This window comes from Artemia sp. Qi Xiang Cuo, chromosome 7 (genome assembly GCF_049724085.1).
Source record: "Artemia sp. Qi Xiang Cuo chromosome 7, ASM4972408v1, whole genome shotgun sequence".
NCBI lineage: Eukaryota > Metazoa > Arthropoda > Branchiopoda > Anostraca > Artemiidae > Artemia > Artemia sp. Qi Xiang Cuo.
In genome coordinates this window covers 33,107,426-33,128,481 of record NC_142800.1, presented here as the reverse complement: position 1 = coordinate 33,128,481, position 21,056 = coordinate 33,107,426, and the positions used below count along the sequence as shown (strand labels likewise).

The 21,056-nt window shown below is 31.8% G+C and overlaps 2 protein-coding genes across 2 annotated transcripts in view; one reads left to right on the top strand and one right to left on the bottom strand.

Moving 5' to 3' along the window:
* Positions 1-21,056, bottom strand: part of LOC148950179 (uncharacterized) — a 555,619-nt gene that overhangs the window by 305,758 nt on the left and 228,805 nt on the right. The window lies entirely within an intron of this gene.
* LOC148950180 (fasciclin-2-like) overlaps positions 1-21,056 on the top strand; it is a 55,113-nt gene that overhangs the window by 33,527 nt on the left and 530 nt on the right. The window contains 6 exon segments of the mRNA XM_089091315.1: positions 66-318; positions 5,762-5,994; positions 13,073-13,214; positions 14,467-14,597; positions 19,358-19,366; positions 19,369-19,623. Of these exon segments, the coding sequence (XP_088947441.1) occupies positions 66-318; positions 5,762-5,994; positions 13,073-13,214; positions 14,467-14,597; positions 19,358-19,366; positions 19,369-19,623 (1,023 nt within the window).

The window sequence follows — 21,056 nt, the reverse complement described above, 5'->3', positions numbered from 1 at the left end:
AAAACCAGCTAAAACCTGTATTTGAAGCTGATGCTCAGGCTTTCTAAAATATTTACTTTTGTTAGGTGCAAGATAAAGACATCACGATTGAATGTATTGCCAGAGGCGATCCACTTCCCGAAATTGTTTTTCTTAAAGAAGGCTCTGATAACACGTACAAAATTGGTGTCAACACTCTAGACCCTAGGGTTAGCGTTGAGGCCAGCATTGGTGGTTCAGGTATTGGAGGTGAGCCTGACAGCGCTGTTGCCAAGTTGTCCATTTCAGGTGCTACACGTAGCGATGACGGCCTCTACAAATGCTATGCTGAAAATTCAGGTAATTTAATTCCAATCACATTCTAAGCATTGATAAATGTTGTCTTGCGCCTTGCCCAAAAATATCGCTTATCTCACACCAAAAAAAAAATTCCGAAAGTGAAATGCCTCTAGTGGGACTTGCATCCACTATTCACATCTGGAGAAGCATATTTAGTTCCAGTGGCGGATCCAGGGGGCGAGGGCCCCCCTAGCGTAGTCTAAAGGCGTGTAATTTACTTAATGAACTCACTTTTGCGTTAATTAAACTTGCTATTCACGAAATTTTATGTGATCAACCTATTTTGCGCCCCCCTTAATTTTTTTTATCGAATCACTATATTTTTGGCCCCCCCCCCGCTTAAAAAAAATATCGGATCTCCCGCTGTTTAGTTCAGATGAGGGACGGGTACATCATAATTCTAATTTAAATGGATTCACATAGTATTAACTTGAAGACTACTTTACACTAATTGTTAGCATCACATTACATAATGAAGCCAAATCAGTCAGCTATATAAATACTCTAATTTTGACATTTTTTTTCTCATTTGAATAAAAAAAAAAAAAAACTGTTTCATTGTAAACCTTAAAAATCAAATTTAAGAGTGTAAAACTGCTAAAATGCCTTCCATACAGTGTCCTTTTGAAGAATAAAACTGATTCAAATTAAGAATGTTTCCTGTTGCAGAATCATTTCGTTTCTAGTCTATTTTGAAGTGAACAGATGTGGTTTATTTTCTGCTCTTACTGAGGAATTATGGGGTTAACAGCTTTGGTTTTATTATTATTAAAGAAAAAAAAACTTTGCTGTTTTCTAGATAAGACGGGATGAAAGGCTGAAGATATACGGATCTAAATTTTAATTATATTCATTTTCAAGATGCTTTTATATATAAACTTTTATATGTCAAAGCAAAAACAGAATAAAAGGAAGATTTGAAGGTTATTGCTAAATTGTCCAAACCTATTAGGCAATGAGAATGTATAAAACACCTTTCCGCATTTATCAAATGGATAAAATACTTAGGTAATATCTAACTTGTACCACGCTTCTCCTGAAGAAGCTAGATGTATATTTGCTAATGATGTTTTATCAAACTATATAGATTTATTTTAATGAAACCCTTGCCATATCTGATTTTTATTACTCAGGGATGATTGCCAAATATTCTCAGCAAACTCCTTACTTCTCAGGAAAGGGAGGAAGAACTTGAATAATAACCAAAAGATCCTAAAAATTTAGCCTTTAATTTTCTTGAAACAATTTTTCAGAAGCTTCACATTTATGTGGAACCGATACTCATCAAAACCGTGTATTGATTCATTTTACTGGCTAAGGAACTAGCAGCATATCGGGCACTTATTTATATCCGGTGCTTGAAGCATATTATTAGACTTGAAAATTCCCCTTTTCTTTTATCAAAGAACTAAGAAGAAATAAGAGCTTCGTTTCATCGAAGAAGCTGATGAACTAAGATCGAAGAAGCATCATAAAGCTGATGTTTGATGACCAAAATCAGCCGAACATATTCATGTGTATTCTCCTAGACTTACCCATCCTAATTTTAAGTCACACCTACTCTCTTTAAAAATTAATAAAAACTTTCAAATGCAAACTTATTTTATAGAAACTTTATAACTTGGGGAAAAAGATCAATAATTTTAGGCTGATATATTGACATCTTCAATCCACTTGGGAGGGCCATTCTTGATTTAAGTGTGTTTTTTAATGTTTTTTTTTCAAATAACATAATATTCTATACTGTTAGGGATATTAAGAGAAAACTAGAAAGTAGTCCTTTTCTCAATTGGGAATAAATTTTCAAGTCTAAAATTGCAAAGTTATTCCGGTTTTATTTCTTCTCAAATTTTCTGGGATGGGAAGATTTTTCGAAAAATGGTAAAAATACCGAACAGTGAAAACAAAAATTAATTATTTTTTTTGGTTAATTTTAAAATTGTACAGCCATAGACAGACAGATAGACATATATTTATTGCTACAAAATTCTCATCGGGCCATGTGCAAAAAAAAAAAAACCAGATAGGAACAACGATTACCGCAGCATAATAATAACGGTTCTAAGCGTTTACCCCCTCCACCGGCCAATACCCCCTCCCCCCGTGGACCTATATCGTTGCACATGGGTGACTGTGATTTTATTTTTATTTTTAAATTTACGTTGGGGGTAGGTCTTTTTGTAATAGTTTATTATGAGACACTCAACACATTTTAATCTTTTTAAAATTAATTAAAAAAAACACTAAAATAACATAAGAATATTAATTAATACTTGGAAAAACGGTCATTTAAAAAAAAAACACTTGGCACTTAAAAAAAAACACACTTTTTTTCAGTTAACAAAATTTCCAGATATCTCGCTATTATTATATATTTTATTATTTAACAAAAAAATATAAATAATTTTTTTATTAATTAAAACTGTAAAAACACTTTACATTCCGAAAATGAGGCCCTGCCTTGAAAACTTCATAGTTAAAAAAAAAAAGATCTTTTAAAATCGCAGTTTTCAGGTATGAATGGCTGTCAACCTAAGATGGGTAAGGAGAAAAAAATGTTTTTAATTTAATTTTCTTGGTGCTTCAAGGACTACCTTCTCCCTCCAGCGTCGAGATAGGATATAATCTGAAGTATGTATACAAATACTTTAGACACCAATCAACGCTGCTTCAAGCGATCTTTATTATGTTTTCTTTGTGGCCAGAAAACACCTTATTTTTGTCTTTGGGGAAACAGATGCATTTGTTATTGAGCTTCACATGTATTGCTTAATTTCTAGTCAATTAACAACTTTGTAAGCGTTGTTTTTCCCGAGAGACAGCAATATACTTGAATCTAAGAAACGATTGGATGTAAAAAAAAAGAATAAATAAAAAATAATAGATTTTTATTACTAACTCGCTTGTTTCTCACATTGTTGTTAGATTTCCCAGGGGGGAGATCCAAGGCATGGAGAATCTGTAAGTTGGAATTAAAACTACCTCCAGTTTCAACCTTTTTATCTGTAAATTTTCCAAGCTTTTCAGTTACGAAATCAAGATTAAAATTCAAGTAGTTTGTGCGATGCTTTTTGTCTCAGCTTAATCTGGGTGTTTTGGTCCACATGGCAGCCGATTTAAAAAACATGTATCACATCTGACTTTTTGATCCCATGCTTAGGAAAAGAGAGTCTTCTAAATACAATCCTTTCTCGGCAAACCTGTGCGACTGAGTAGTCCCATGGTTTTGTTCTATTATTACTCATACAGGATTGTGTAAAATCCTCTTCAAACTACATACTAGAAACTTATGTTGCTTTCTAAGTAAATCATGCTGTATGTTTGGGTGATATCTTTTCAGTTTTGTATTTTGTTTTTTTTCTTTGATTTGTTGTATTTTTTTGTTTAGTTTTGTTTTGTTTTATTTTTTTTTTTAGTTTTGTATTTAGATACTATTTAAATGAACAATTGTTTCACTCATATATACAAACTGTGTGCAATATGATGTGTAAGTATGGCGTCCATATCACCACAAAGGCTCCCTGACCAGTAAATGAGGGTAGGACACACTTCATTTGAAAAAATCAGGGTTGCAAGGGTTCACTTGGTAAAAACTAAACTGACTCCAATCAGTCCTAGACAAAAAGAAAAAATAGAGGGAAGTCAAAAAGTGTTCTTCACAGTATCTATTTATCCCTGACCTTACGTAGAACTGTGAAATAAACAAAATAGATGAATCCAAAATAATTATGTATCATAAGTATAGTTTGTTTGATTGTATTGCTTGAGGTGCGTTAATTCATAGCGTTGTCTTCAGTGTCTTAGTCCAGGCCATAGTAGGCGGAAGTTCATCCGGGATGAGAATCCGCCACAATACTGCCATTATGTTTCGAAAACACATTACAATTTTAATTTTTGCTACAGAATTGAGGCTAATCCTGTTAGAAATAAACAGGAATATAGACGAATTTGAAGACTATTTAGTTTAATGTGAATGATATATCGGATGAAGCTCCAATCCTAAGGTTGGTGCTCAAGTCTGCTGATGTGTTTTTTTGCAGGATTATCATTTGTTAGCTCATTTGAAATCCTGTCGAGCCAAGCATCTAGTCATAGTTTGTATAATAACAGAACGGGTTGAATACTGGAAATTCCCTGGTAGCATGCGTGATTCATAGTCTTAGTCTTTCTTAGCATAAATTTTGGTGTATGATGAATTATTGGCGGAGGGAGGTGTCTTTAGCATTAGTTAAATATATTTCATTATATAATTATTTCCTCAGGTATATAAAATGTTAAGCATATGTTTCTAATGAATAACGCATGGTGCTGTAAAATGTGGCTGACTAATGGAGAGTTTTTCTGTGTGAAAATACCCATAATTTGATTTGCTATTCGTAACTTGGTTATTCTACCAAAATTGGTGAATTTTTTAAATTTGTTATTCAGGTTGTCTAGTTTTGGTAAAAAGATAAATAATTTAATTTAAAACCAAATCACATGACATATTCACTCACTTCTTAGGTTGAGGCAGAGCGCTATAGAAGATTCCGGCATGTTGCCAAACTATTTTCTATCAATTAAATTATCTAGGGAGTGGTTCCACGACAAAGAAATGAAGCTCTTGTATACCTCTATAAAAACAGAAAATTAGTGTAATGGGACGAAAACCATTAAAATCCTTGAGGATGCCTTTTTGAGGATTAGGGTAATAAATCTATGCCTCTAGATAAATGAATGCTCTCAAGCTATGCTGATGGAGGTTAAAAGGAAAAGGATATTGGGGCAATAGAAAAACCAAACCTTTCTAGAGAAAGCTTTATTGAAATCTGTTTCTGTATTCAACTGGTAGATACTATTTCTTTGTAGGTAATTAAATCTGTTTGCAGCGTCAGGTGTTTTTATCCTTGGGAAAATTACGAAATGAGAAGGAACTATAAGGGTATTTTTTGGCTAGAGGAGACAAAGCCCAGCGGATAAAAAATGACATCTGTTGTTATTAATCGCTCCTCGTCTCTCGTGAATTCAATGCTACTTTTTAATTTTTCTATTATTTCTTTTGTATTTGAAACTAATTGTTTTGACCCCGCTCACTACAAGTGCTCAGTTATTTATCAACCGCTTGGTCATTATTAAAATTTTATACAACAGAGTCCTTTGATTTTTTTGGTTACTTTGGCTATGATTTACTCTTTACTAGGTTTTTGCTATTGCAGTAACGATGACTATATTACCTAAACAAAAGAAAGCATTTGATATTTTCACAGCTTTTATAGGAAATTGAAAATAAGATTTATTAGCCTTTACTTTTTTTTAAACTTGATTTAGAGAGAAAAAGTCAGTGTTTTTATAAATTGGATCAGAAACACCGATCGATTTTAACCATAACATGATAGGGTATCTACTCATAAAAACTTGTTGCATTCATAAAGTGTGTTTGATTATAACTCTTTAATAAATTTAGGTGGAATTGCCGAAAGAATGGGTCACATTACTGTTGAATTTAGACCGAACTTTGATGACACTCCTATGAAGGAAATGTGGACTTGGTCACAGCGACCTGTGAACTTAACTTGCAGAGCGTCGAGTATCCCAAATGCTACAATCAACTGGTGGAACAGCCGTTACAACGCTCTCATTGACGAAAACGATCCCCGATATAGAATATATAACAAAGATGGAGAAAGCACGCTTTTGGTATTTTTTAGTATATTATTCATTTATGTTTGTTTATTTAAAACTTTTCCTCTAGAACTGTACAGTATTTATTTATTTTAATCTAGCCAAAGAGCCTTGCGAAATACATGGGCACAAAAGGAAAAAATGCGTAGCGCATGCTATTTCGTGAGGACCGGAAAATGTTTGCCCCCCTTCCCCCAAACACAAAATCCTAAGTCCCCTTGCAATATATACAAAAAACATGTAGAAACATAAGGGAATTTTTTCTTAAGGTGGTTCAACCTTAACCCTAAATGAATATTTCGGCCGTCCTCAGCAAAACAAATGAAAATATAAAAGAAGCTTACATGTAAATACGGCCGTTAAAACACACACTTATAAAAAAGTCCTATACGTCTAATTTCAGGGAAGGTACGCCAGGACCGTTAAAGTAACGTTTCTCAGTCCGGGTTGAACTTCCCCAATGTAAAAAAGTTTTACTTTTTTACAGGTTGGACTGTTTTTAATAGTTTTTAGTTTTAATGGTCTTATATTAATGTGAGTTTCTTTTATATTTTTATTTGTTTTGCTGAGAACGTCCCTTGGATATAGGGTCGAAATATTCATTTAGGGTTATAGTTGGACTGTTCTAAGGAAAAAATGCCAATTTTTTCTACTTGTTTCGTTTTATTAATTACCTGCATTTGGTTTTTTGGAGTTATTTCTTTTAATTTCCCACTCCCCCCCCCCCCAAAAAAAAAGTTCGCCCTCGATCCTCAAGCAATAAGAGAGAACAGGGTATACTTAGAAGACTAACTATAAGATTTGTCACCTTTCAATGAAACCTACTGACTGCACCCTCTGAGAAACCTACTGCACTTTTAGGCTTCAGTTATAAAAAAATGCATGCACTCTGATGAACTGTTCATATAAATTGTTGAGAAGCCAAATCGATTAAATCCGTTTTTATTAGATTTTAGCGTCAAAATAGTTGTTTAACTCTTAACTTCGTATTTATGCAATTAAGAAAATTTTATAAAAATATGAATTTACACCCTGGAATTATGATGAAAAAAAAAATGTAAATACTTTTTTTTTTAAAGACTAATTGACTAACACTATACAATTTACACAAACACAAATTTGACAGTACTGTATATTAGCAGAAAAAAAACATTTCTCTTCTAAATGACTGGGAAATTTATGTAAAACCAGTAATGCATTAATTTGGCTTCTTTTTTCTCTTTGTTTTTTTTCCTTTATAAGGCATCCCAAATACTACGACTAAATACCATAGTGAAATAGCCGTTATAACTTTCACTGACTAAAACAATCGCCGATAAAAATATATTACAAAGATGGAGAAAGTCATTTTTGGTATCATTTGTCTTACTTATTTATATTTAATAACTGTGTAAACTGAACAGCTTATCTATATCGATCACTACAGTGATTTGTTTCTATTATTTCCCTGAAAAGAAAAAAAAATTAAAGAAAAGTAAAGAATCATATTGAAATCTAAAACGAAAAAAAAAAAATCTTACAAATATCAATGAAACCCCAAAACCATAAGAAATTACATCGACTAATCACATCAAACTAAAAAGTAAGAGACAATTCTATGGATAGATGAAATCTAAAAAGAACATAAACCACTATGAAACGATCAATGAAACAAAAAAAAATAATAAATTTAATATATGAATCAAATAAAAATTAAAATTAATATAAAAGTATGTTGATTTATTAAATATAAAACTAAAAAAAAAAAATATGAAATATTAAACTTAACAAAAACAAACCGAATAATTAACATCTACTACACTAAACAAACTTGACTTTTCTGGACAAGTATATTGATATTTTAACAATCACAATAACTTCAAACAATATTACCATATAAAATAACCCCACACCACGCCGAACATTAATATATTAATACAATAAAAAATAAAATTCATTTACAATTCTGTTGATATATTGAATATAAAACTAACACAAACCACAATTAAAAGATAAATTAAAAACACAAACATAGAAAAATTAATATATTAATACAAAAAAACTTATAATTAATATACAATTCTTTTTGTATTTTTAATATAAAAATAAAAAAAAAAACTCATAAATATATAAATGAAACCCAAAAAAAATAAAAAATTACATATATTAAATACATAAAAATTATAATTTAGTTAAATGTCTTTGTATAGAATAAATATCAAACTAACATACAACACTATGAAACTATAAAATAAACAAAAAAAAATTGTAAATTTTATATATGAAAAAAAAAAAACTAAATATGTATATAAAAGTATGTTTATATAGTAACTATAAAAATAACCAACAAATATCTTAAATAGATAATTTACACCCCCAAAAAAATAATAAATAAAATATATTAATCTCAACAAAATAATTTTTTATTGAAAATTATATTGATATATTAAAAATCAAAATAAAAGAACAAAATATTAAAATTAAAAGGAAACAAAAAAATATCAAAAATATAATATATGAATAAAATAAAACGTAAAAGTTATAGAAAAAAATGATTATATTTTAATTCTAAAAATAAAAAAAACCACTATGAAAAAGATCAAGTAAACCCCAACTCAATCGTAAATTAAAGCGATTAATTCACTAAATCTTGTATTTAAGAGACACTTCTCTTTATATATTGACTATCAAACGAACAGAAATTAGTTTAATAACAAAATCAAACTAAAAACATAGAAGCGTTTTTATTTTTATATTTCTATTTAATTTCTAGTAAAAGTAAAAAATTTTATAGTAAAATTAAAATCAAATAAATATAAAATAGCCCAAAAAGATAATGTCTATAAAATTGCGTTGGTGTCATTTGCGCTTTCTGTAGCGTTACGTGTTACGTCTAAATTTTCTGTAGCGTTACGTTAATCTTAGTGTGGTTTTTATTTGTCAAACGTAAAAAAACTGAGGAGAAAAAAAGTACGATACTAATCAACATTATAGGGAAGGAAAAAGTTCTCTTTAGAGCAGTTACATTTGGGACTTACAATTTCATTTCTCTATTATAAAAGGACACTTTTTTGTTAAAGCTGTTTCTTTTCATTTAATTTCATCCAAACGTATAGAAAATTACTGCCTAAATAAAAGTTTTAAAACGAACATTGATAGTTTTTTAAGTACTCTGCTCAGTTTGTTGAAGGAATAGTTTGAATTGACGAAGCAATAAATAATTAACCACTTCATTTTCTGTATATTTTGAAGCAATTCTTTTAAAATGAAAAAGTATGGATAAAAATATACTGCAGCTTAACTAATGAAACCGAGGGGTTGCTCTCTTCCAAAACATGTGTACGGGCGTGCCCAGCCGGGGCCCAGGTGTGCTGGTCCAATTATTCCTCTGGAAATTCCTTTCAGAAATTTAGAATAGTTAACTTTAAGTCAAGTTTACTTGACCGTCTTAAATTATGTTTGATTTAGTTAAAAGCTCTGAAAAAAAGCTTAGGTGTGCCCAGCCGGTGCCCAGGGGGGGGTGTACAGTGGTGCCCAGAGAGAGAACAACCCCTCGAATGAAACTCGATTGATGGTTCAAAATAGTCGCAGCAATTTCTGATTTATCAGTGAGCCCAAATTCCACAGGGGCTCATAAGCAAACAGAGATATAACACAATGGCAGATCAGGTACAAAAAAGAAATTTGGGACCCTCATCCTTTCCACAAACACAAAATTTGAAATCCTCTTATGTTTCTCCAACACTCCCTGAAAGTTTCAAATCAACCCCAAGCCGTGACCAAAATATTGCAGATACGGTATTTTTATAAACTGAGTTCACAAAACGTCTTTCAGTTTACCGTGCAACTGTACCATGCATTTATTCTAAGTCCCATAGGGGCTCATAGCGTAAATACAAGGACAGACATTAACACATTTTCTGGCCAAAAGAAGCTGATATAGGATTTTCCTCCTGTTCATCATACCAACGTCTGGGGACACATTCAGCACTAAATTGTCTCATTTGCAAATTATCGCATATATGGGTCTATGTGGGATGAAGTTCTTCATTAATATTTATAGTTATTTGCCTGTTTGGACAAACAATTTTGCCATTTTTTGCACATTTTCTTTTACTGAGGCTAATTTACATATCGAATATTTTTAGTCTTCTATGGACACATTTCCGCATTTAAATTGCGCGTAAACAGTTTTCTGAGCTGTACACTTGTCACCATACACGAATTTCAACATTTCGTGAACTCTTTTGACTTTTCTTTGCAGCATAATTTATTGTTCATTGACTGTCTGAAACCCATTTTGGCCGGTACCTCACTCTAGCTTTTCTGTACTCTTGACTCACAAGTCAAAACGTGTTCCAAATGGACACTAACTATCGCATCGAATCAGACTATCAGATAATTTACATTCTTGGTTGTAGCTTCAGCAGTTGTTGCTAAAATAATTCTATATATCCACCAAGGGCGTATCCAGTATATTTTTTTTGCTGGGGAAGAACAAGAAAAAGCTTAACACAAAAACATCAAAAGTTTGTTTATATGCATTTTTGTTACGTCTTTTCGAGTCAGACAAAAATTTTATCTGGGGTTCAAACTCGGTACCCCCTCCCCCTGGATACGGCCTTGATATCCACTGTTGTTTTTTTTTCGCCCTATATAAATAAAATAAAAAAATATCTATTATATAAAATATTAAAAAAATTACAAAAAAATATTTATTTAATATTTAATAAATAAATAATTTATAATTAAAATAAAAATTTTAATTTATTTAATAATATAAAAAATATTTCGTTTTTTTCAAGTAAAATTAAAAAAATTTAATTGTAAACTTTTATTAAAAATTAGAAGAAAAAAAGTCAATATTTCAATTTTCAAATTTAAAGAGAAAAAATAATTTTATGTCACCAATGTTATGACTCTTCAAATTAATTGTGTGTTGCACTCTACCAACAGTTATTGAAATAATAAAATTTACAATTATCTATATTAGATAAGAAACAAGGCTTCTTTCCATGTATTGAAAAGCTTAGAAAAGTTTATAATTTAAGCCATAGAATTCATGATTCTTCCTTATCAATGTTAGTACTTGACTTTATGTGTGTTGCGAAAATAATAAAAAGTACGGTATTAATAAAGAATTGTCGCATTTAGTCAATTGTTCCGTTCTGCAGCCAAATTAATTGATTCCATGTGTTAGTAATTTTGAGATGTTTCCGCCAAAGCACTTGATTGATATTCTGAAGTATTTAGGATATTCTCTAAAAGTAAGAATAGATACCGAAAGTAAATACATTTCAGGAGTAAATAATCGAAAATATTTTTACTGTCGAATACTAACTTCGAAGTATTTTTCAACGCCAGTATGATGAATTTCATTCAAAGATTTGCTTTATCATATTGTTAGTCAGAAAATATTTAGACACAATAAATAAACATTATATAACCTTTTGTTGATTAATCTTCTTGACCCACCGGTCGGACTTTTGGTGGGGGGTGGGGTGGGATGTGGACCAAAAAAAATTTAAAAACCCGTCAAAAATTTGTTTATATTTATTTTTGTAACGTTTTCACGAGTCGGACAAACGTTTCGAGGGGGATCAAACCCCCTAATCCCTCCCCCAAGGGTTCAAACCTCATCCTCCCCCCTGGATAAGGCCTTGCTTGATACACTCTTTACGGTGCGTGTGAAATTTAGAGAATTTAGTAGGATTTTTAGATGATAGTAGGATTTGTTACTACCCTTTAAAAAATCTATCCAGCAAATTTATCCTTCTGCCTTCTAAAAATGGTTGGATGCCCGTGCTGTTAATTGAATATATAATTCTACCTTCTACCCTGTTTAAAAGTTTTCACTGTTTATTTTATGGACCTCTGTTACATAGACTGACGTGGCTTTTGAACTAGCTAATTAATGAATTAACATTAAATGAATACATAAGTATTGTTTAAAGTGTTTATTGTAAGATGCGCGGTGCCAACACTGTCATTAAATAATCTTTTAAAATAATCTTTTTTACCATATGAAGTGGTGACACAGTTACCTTGCTAAATATTAATTGTCATTTTAGCTAAATTGTCTTTTGGATAAAGAATAACACGCTAGTCTTTAGGGGAGGGATATCTCTATTCTAATTATAGTAATTTATGTTCGGTTCATTATTCATTGTAGTTTTTGTTCGTTTGACTTTTTCTATTCACAGCACTTTTTGTTCATTTGAAGTTTCCTTTCTAGTACAATCTTATTTACGCTCCTTTTAAGCGTCAATCTTATTCTTCCCTTTTGTTTTGAACTTTGTTTTCAGTATAGCTATTTATTTTTTTGTTTAGAAATGTTGTTTGATTTTTTATTTTTACTATAAATTCCAGAGATAGGTAAATTCTAGGTTTACTATAATCCTAGATAGGTAAATCCTTGGATTTCTAATATTTGCTAGATTACCAGTGGACTTAGTGGTAACGTTTTACAAGCATGTTTTGGACTGTAACCGTCATTGAGCTTTCATCGGACACTACGCTGCTGACACTTACCATTCTAAATGCATAATACACTTTATCTATAAAACAATTTTTTTTAGATCAATTGTATACGCATCTATATGCTAAAACGCGGAAATGAAAATACATACCAGTGACATATAGACTAGTTTAAACGCTTTATTTACAGATTGTTTTTCATACAAGCGGACGAAAAAAGAGAGAGAGATAGAGATGTTAAAACACAAATAGACAAAAAAATTGTTGCCTTATGATATTTACTTATACAACTGATCACTTGATGAAGATTTTTAAGTTCTTGAGCCTTAAAGCTTATTGACGAAGGAAACAAGTAGTTAGGAAGAGTTATCGTTCTAACCAGGGATCATAATGCTATAATCCTAGGAAACCCAAGTTTTCTAAGAGGGAGGGTTAATTAGGTAGATGTGGAATACACATTAGTTCCCATCAAAACGCTTCTGAAATAACTGGAGGGATTTTGTGAGGCTATTCTCAGAGGATGATCTGTGCTCAACTGCGATTGTGGTTCATAGATAAGCGTCCCCTTGCATCAGCAGATGCTATACATACTAGATACCTGATCACTTCTGCTGTAACCTGACTTGTGGTTTTCCAGGTCACTCCTGAGGATGATAGTTTCTATGGTGAATATCGATGCTTGGCTGAGAATAAGCACGGAAAGGCTGAACATTTGATCACTCTGAAACAGGCTCATGTACCTCAGCCCCCTACTCAAGCCACCTTCCAAACTGTAACAGGTAAGAGCAGTCTCTTTAAGCATAATGCCTTTGCTTTTTATTTTGAAATTCAAGCCTTTCCGCGTTTTCCCTCTGTAAAGATAATTTTTGTCATTTTTGCTGCTAGAAGTCAAGACAATTATATATGTATTGCAATATTTCTCAGGATCTTCTTGTAAATTGTTTTTTGAAGTGGGAACTTTCACATTTGTTAGACTGCTGGCCCTAATTTTAGGCTGATTAAACGGATTGCGGGTGAATTCCAGGCCAGAATTTGTCCTACAGATTAGACAGTTATATCACGTTTCTCCCCTTTTTTTTTGCTCTTTTTATAAAAAAGTGGTTTTTTATTTTTTATTTTTTCGGTTTGTATTTTTTTTATTGTTGTTATTATTATTATTATTATTATTTGATTTTCACATTATGTTATCTATCGCCATTTTATCTTTAAAAATATTTTTAAAAGGGGCATGAGTCAAAGTATTATCCTTGGTTGGGTTTATTTTGGCATGGCTGCTGTTTTATTATGTCAAAATACAGATTAATGAGCTTGTGTTGTAATGGTAAGGGAACTGTACGGAAAGGGAACGAAGCTAAGGCTTGTAAAATTTTGTTTAGAAATATTTAAAGCATGTCCAAAAGATGTGTTCTTCAAAAGTCTTTTTATTCTATTGGAATTTGTCTTTAATTGAGCCAAGTGACGAATTTGATAAACAAAATGAATTTCTCGGGCTTTATTTGATGAGATAATTTTTTTTCTACTTTTGAACTGCAAATTTTGTTTGAATGACAGTTGTGTTTTTTTTAGAACATGAAAACTATTTAGAGACTAGCCAAAGAGTATGGGTATCTTCTAAGAGTGGGAACTGGCGCAAGTGTCGACAAAAAAATACTATCAATGCCATCTAGCGCTTGGTGGCCTTTTTTTTAGTGTAATAATAGGAATGAATAATTTAATTCGTGTAATTGGTACGATAAAGGTAGTAATAGGTGTCTGATCTCAGTTCCTGACAGAGAAACGCTTACAAAGCTTCAAAAAATGTCAGTTGTCGCCAAACGCTAGATGGCGTTGAGGGTTTATTTTTGCCGACGTTAATGCCATTTTCTACTCTGATAAGCTACCCATTCTCTTTTGGACTAGCTAATTCTATTTGTGCAACTTGACGTCCGTCCTGCAACTTTTTTTTATTAGGTGTATTAAAAGGTATTTTTGTATTTGAAAGCACTTGAACTTTCTTTTCTTTTCTCAGTGTGATAGAACCTCTATTTCTAGCGACGACGATAACTTTCAAGATTTTCGGTCCCCAAAACACTGGTGGCAGAGAACTGATCTCCTACGCTGTGCAGTACAGGAAGCAGAATGAAGAATGGCCGCTGAAAACCCATCCAAAGAATGGCCGATCGGTAAATCCCTGGTCTTATTACAATATATGAGCTGTTCAATTTTTTAAAGTGAAAATCAAATCAATACAAAGAATATGTAGCTTTTACAAACAGTAAGGAATGATGCTTACAATCTTGAGCAACAAATGCACATTCATATAATTACAGTTTTTTTTTTTTTTTTTTTTTTTTTTTTTTTTTTTTTTTACAATCAAGATCGTGTTTTACAATGAGACTAATCTAAACAATTATGTCAGGACGCTGTAATTTAGGGCACAATACGAAAGAGTTTTTTTAGGGTATTAATAGCATTTGATAATTGAAAATTAGAATGATGCACATTTTTTTTAAATCGATTTTTTGTATCTAGTCACGTATTTTTAAAGTAGATTATTTGAGCTTAGATCTATTTGTACAAAAATGATAGACTTAAATTTTTTATAAGTTTTATAAAATCAATTTTATTAATTTTATGCAAAGAAGTCAGGGAGGTAACCCTTTATGTCTCCTTTATTAATGAAGATAAGGAAAAAATAAACCACACTTCTGGCTTATATAGGTGGTTCCCTCTAATTAGGGTGATTAATGCTAGAGAAATGTTTCTTAAGTGCTTAAAATTTCTTCAGTGGTGATAATATTTCTGACACCCAGGCTTAAAAGATACTTGGTGCAAGAAATATGGTGCTTTGAGCAGATTCTGAACCCCAATTATTTCGATAATTTTAAATTGACCGGAACCTTTTATGCCGGTAAGCACATAAATGTAATCAATTATGATAAAAAAAAAGAAAATTGTAGTAGGACGGGAGTTATCATACCACAGTACCCATAGTCAGGCTTCATTCAAATGAAAGGAAATTGGAGTTTATTTTCTACCTCCGGAGTGGCGAAAATGCACAAAAGTTTAGGGGGGGACAAATTTGTGTTTTAAAATCTGGGAGGAGGGTCAAATTTTTTTTTTTTTAACTTAATTTTACTACTTTTACGCGTCCTCCTCCCCCCCCCAAAAAAAAATGATGATTGGTATTTTTCAAAATCTAAAGTGGGCACATATATTTCAAATCTAATCAAAATAGATGATAATTGTGTAATCCAGCAAGAAACACACATAGACATATTAATTTATAATATACTACAGACAGCACGCGTAATCAATATATCCTGTTAGATTTTTCTTCCATTAAAACAGCAAGGTTTTCATAATTTCTTTTTAATTTTTTTTTAATAATATTACATAAAATTATGATTAATTAATATATTTTTAATATTATATACTATGTTATTTATCTATATTTTTTAACTTTTTATCTGCTTTTATCTTTAAATGAGTTTTGCGTATTACAATGTATCTATTCAAGCAATAAATCCATAGTAACACGGTATTCATTTTTCTCTGTCTTTGTTATATAGGAACTTTGTGTCACCTAGTTGTTGACATTCAAGTGATAGTTTTACTCAGTTCGTTATTGTTTCCAAGTCTTAAAAGCAGGCACTTTTCGAAATGATTTACTGAAGAAACAGTAAGTAGGTGTTAACCAACGGTTAAATAATTCTTTGACAGTAGTAATGATTCTGGCCTCCAAATAGAGTAGATTTTTTCGGCCATAGTTTAACCGGGAGTAATGCATGAATGATAAATATCACCGTGCCTTTGATGGTAGAGTAGATTGATTGTTGCTTGGCGATATGTTGTCTGGGGTTTCATTCCATCTGCAGCAGAACTGACGCAAGGACCTTTGTAGTCAACAAATGTCTCTAATCCTTAGACTATAAGAGAATCATCTATATGTATAATTTAAAAGCCAAATCGGTCAATTTTATTTCTTTAGTGTTTGAGAATTTTCAGAGTAGATGAATTTTATTAACTCTTTAATTTCGAAGCTCTTATTTCATAAAAAGAAAATAGGTAAAAATCTTGAAAAAAATACTCTGAAAGAGTTAAAAAATTGGACATTGGAATACGAAATAGTTGCCCAAGAAGTCGATTTGACTAGCTTCACATTGAAATCTGTTCAGTCACTGTCTCAAACAAATAAGAAAAATATTAACTTTATAATACTAATATAATAACAATGATACTAAGACAAACTAATGCTAAATAATATAATACTACTAGGATTATAAATGTATTTATCATGCTAAATAATAAAACTAAAATAATATAATGTAATAATACTATATGCAATTTCGTGCGTAGCTGTGTTGGCCTCAGGCGGCTTGGTGCTGCTGTGAGTTGTTAGTAGTAGTAGTATTAGTATATGCAATTTCAGTAAGATTTGGTTTTTACCAAATCTTACCATTAACATAAGCACAAATCATACCATTTCCATATCTCTGAAAAAATTCGAATCCCTATTAGAAGCTGTCCTTCCTTTCTTCTCTGTAGAAATTTTATTTTCTTCGTAATTTTTTTGCTTGCTGTATCATTCACAAAGTATTTTTCGTTTGGCTTATATAATGTTTTTCAAAGTTTCGTGTTTTTCAATTATTATCTTATTTGTTGTGCTTTTCATTATAACTTCTCTTATTCTACAGTTGTTTGTAAATAATCAGAGCCCCCAGGGGAGAACGTTTGAATTTACCATAGTATAAACACATCCTGAACAAGTACTGACAAAACCTATTTTCTCCACACACAAAAAGTGACCCTTTGTCCGCGTCTCCGGAGACGATTCCATACCTATGCGAACCTGGCGAAAAAATCACTAGGTCCGTTGGTGATTATACTTGGTCCGTAAAAGCTGTATTAAATTTAATTTATTGGCTCGGAGCGGTTAATTAGTACAACATTGACCCTCTAGAGGCGCTGAGGTGCGCGGGGTCACTTTTGGAGAGCTTTGATTGTACTTATTCAGTAGATGATTATACTTTGGAATTTACAATTACCATAATATGTTCACGATTTATGCTCAGACTGAAATCAAGATTACTTATATGTACTGCAAGTTCTTTATCGAGCTTCCTGACTTAGAAGACTAAAATCCCGTAAATATTTATTCAGTGTCCTAATAGTCCCAAGGGAATGTAGAATCATCTTTGCTTAGTTTCTGTATACATTACTATCTTCTTCTTCAATAGTGAAAACTAGTTAACTGAATTAAAAATATGTTATTGTTGTAACTGAATAATTGTTGTAACTTGAATGAATGTTGTAACTGTAATTGTTAAAAACTGAAATAAAAAATATGTTTTCTTCTGATTCTAAAATTGTCATTTATCTCTCAGTGTCATGCTAGTGTGATTTGTGTCATGTTTGCTTGTCATGTGCCAGGCTTGTCTTTGGATTTAGTTATGAAACCCCCCTTAACCCTCCCCGAAAATTCAACTAATACACTAAGCCATTTCTGAGATATTCCGATACGTCTTTTTGTCAATCTGGATGCACACAGGGTTTTTTATTTAATTCATCATCCCCAATAAAACTTCAACTAAATACCCGTAGCCATTCCTGAGATGGTTCAGATATACTCTTTAGACAATCTGGATGCATTATCTGGACAATCTGGATGCGTTATCTCTTTGAGTTTGTTCAGTATCTTCCTCACCAAGCCATGAAAAAAAATTCAATTTACTGCACTAAGCCAGATAATAATTAGACAAATCAAACTAGCAGACAAATCAGACAATACAGAATAATTTATTTTCGTTTTACTTTTAACAATATTTGACAACTTAAAACTACCTTTTGAATCGTATCTTAGCCAATCTGTTAAAATGAATCGCCAATAAATTCAACTTAATGGGCTTTCTTCACTTGAAAGAGAGGAAACAGACCTGTTGATTTTAGTTATGTTTTCATGAGGCTATAGAGGCAACAACGTTATTGTTTCGATGATTTTTAACGATCAGCCCCTAAAGAAATATGAATTCAAATGCCAACTGACCTAAACATCTGATAGTTCAGAAAAGGTCCTATATAGATCTCATGGTCAAAGGTTTGTAATAAAGTGGCTTGTTTTTAATCGACCAGGCAATTTTACCAGTTGATCTGCTATCAGCCAACATCACTCAATTATTGTCAGTCAAATGGTCATACAATTGATTAATTTGCTAGCTGAAAGATAGACATACCATTCAGTGGCGTTTTCCAAATATAATAGTGACTACCATCATGACTGCGTTACAGAAGGTTTGAATCAGGATAAGAGGGCCAAGTTAAATGGCTGCTTTTATGGAAATTAAATTAATAAAATAAAATTGTAAATTTAATAAAAATAAAATTAAAAAAATAAAACATATAAACATAAGTAAAAAAAATCGAAAAAATGGAAACGCTCAAATGGTAGAAACAATATAATCAAAACCAGCCAATTATTATTTTTTCATGGTTCTCATTTTCTTTTCTCTACATTTAATTGATTTGATAAACGACTCATTTTGAGCCTGGTTTAGCCTATTTTCTGCTAGTCTTAACTTTATAGCCTGCGCTATAACACCAAATTGACACCATAGTGAGAAGCCATTCATAAAGTTGAGATTCAATAGCAAGCCACAGAGTAATGTAATATCTCTTCCATGGCCAAAAAAGGTCATCCATGCTAAATGAGTTGGTATTGCAGAAAATTCAGAAAACAGTGGTTTGAAGAGGTGGCTCTTATGCCTCCCCCTGGGTTTCTACCCAGCGAATAAAGAGTATACTTGAAAATTTCACTACTTGTGTTTTGTGATAGGTCTCAAATAGTGTTTGCTAGTTTGATTTGTCAAAACTATTGATCAGTGTGTCTTTTTAAGTTTGTACCTATTAAATTACGATGAATTTAATAGTGTCTTTTTTATTCAAGAATCTCCGTACATCCTTGAAAATCTAGAACCACAGACAACGTATGTTTTCCGCTTCTTCGCAAGGAACCCGGTTGGATTCTCTACGTATGGAGCACAAACCCAATATATGATGCCAAAGAGAGCAGCTCCAGAAAAACCAAAAATCCTGTCGAATCCAACCGGCGGTATTGTCCATTCTGCATACTCTCAGAAGTACGACTTGGCTTGGAGAATCATGCCTGATAATGGCCTACCTATTGACAACTTCCAGATTGTATACTTTCCTGTGAGTAATCATATTTGTGTGTGTAGATTTATTTTTCATTTGCAATATTTCTCCTTATTAAAATTTAATTAGAAAGTAGTCAAAATAAAAAAAAAATTCAGAAGGCTAAAATTAATTATATGGAATCATCCATGTATTATTATAGTTAATTGAATTTCGGCAGGCTGTCCTTAACCAGTCCCACTCCTGATGTCGCTCGGGTTTTCTTTCTTTTTTTTGGTGGGGGGAGGTAGAAGCTGGATATATCGCGGGGGGGTGAATCTGCTGTTGTCTGTTAGAGCTTAGTCTACACTCCCTTTTGAAGAGTTATTAAAAGGACACTGTCTTGCCATAACCATGCCCATCCTTTCTTTCTTATTTCTTTCTCTCAAGTGTGTCTACTTCCAAAAAAAAACAACAAAAAAACACTTCGGATTCAAGTAAAAACCTAACTTGCTGGTGCAATAGACCAAACAGACCCAAAGCAAAAAATACACGGACTAATTATTTTGAGAAGATCGATGTTTATTGGAGATTTCCCTTTTCAACAGGTATAAGGAAAGACAATCTGTTTCTTGTCCAAATGGCCTCTTATCACCATATTTTGTAGCACCAGGTGTATCAAAAAGCCTCACTGTGTCCCGAGTCCATTTTCTAAGCTGGATACGTTTGCTAAATATTTTTTTGAAGAAATAGGAATGTGAAGATGAGAGAATTGAATGAGTTTTAGGGTAATTTGCCTTCTGGGGTACAGGAATGATGGCTAGCGATGGCAATTTATTTGTAAACGTTCAAAGTAAAGTTCCAAGGGGTAAATTTACACTATGAATTTAGTCGTAGAATGTTGAGATGGTGCAAAATTTTATGTTTCTGCCTCGTTATCCCAAAATTCTCCGTGACAACCTTAAGCTGAAACGAATGGAAGTGCCAGTATAGATTATTATGCTAGAAAATTTACCATACGCTAGTTTTGTTATAAGTAGTGTTAAAAGCGAGCAAAATGTGGAATGTTTTTGCGGTTTGTAATTTGGTTTATTATATATATATATATATATATATATATATATATATATATATATATATATATATATATATATATATATATATATATATATATATTTTTTTTTATATATATATTAATTTATATTTATATATAATTTTTTTTGTATGGGATAAGTTTCCTGAGCCGTCCTTTTAGGATGGCTTTTGTCACTGACCCTTGCCCCTCTGAAGCTGACTTATGTTGAGCCTTTTTTTTATGACAGTTAAAATACCAGGCGTACTGAGATTGAAAGAACAAAGTATGACAATTAAAATACTAAGCGTAATGAGATTGAAAGGAACAAAATGTTTTTTTTTATTATTATTATTATTATTATTATTATTAATATTATTATAGGGGATAAATTTCCTGAGCCGTCCTTTTAGGATGGCTTTTGTCACCGACCCTGCCC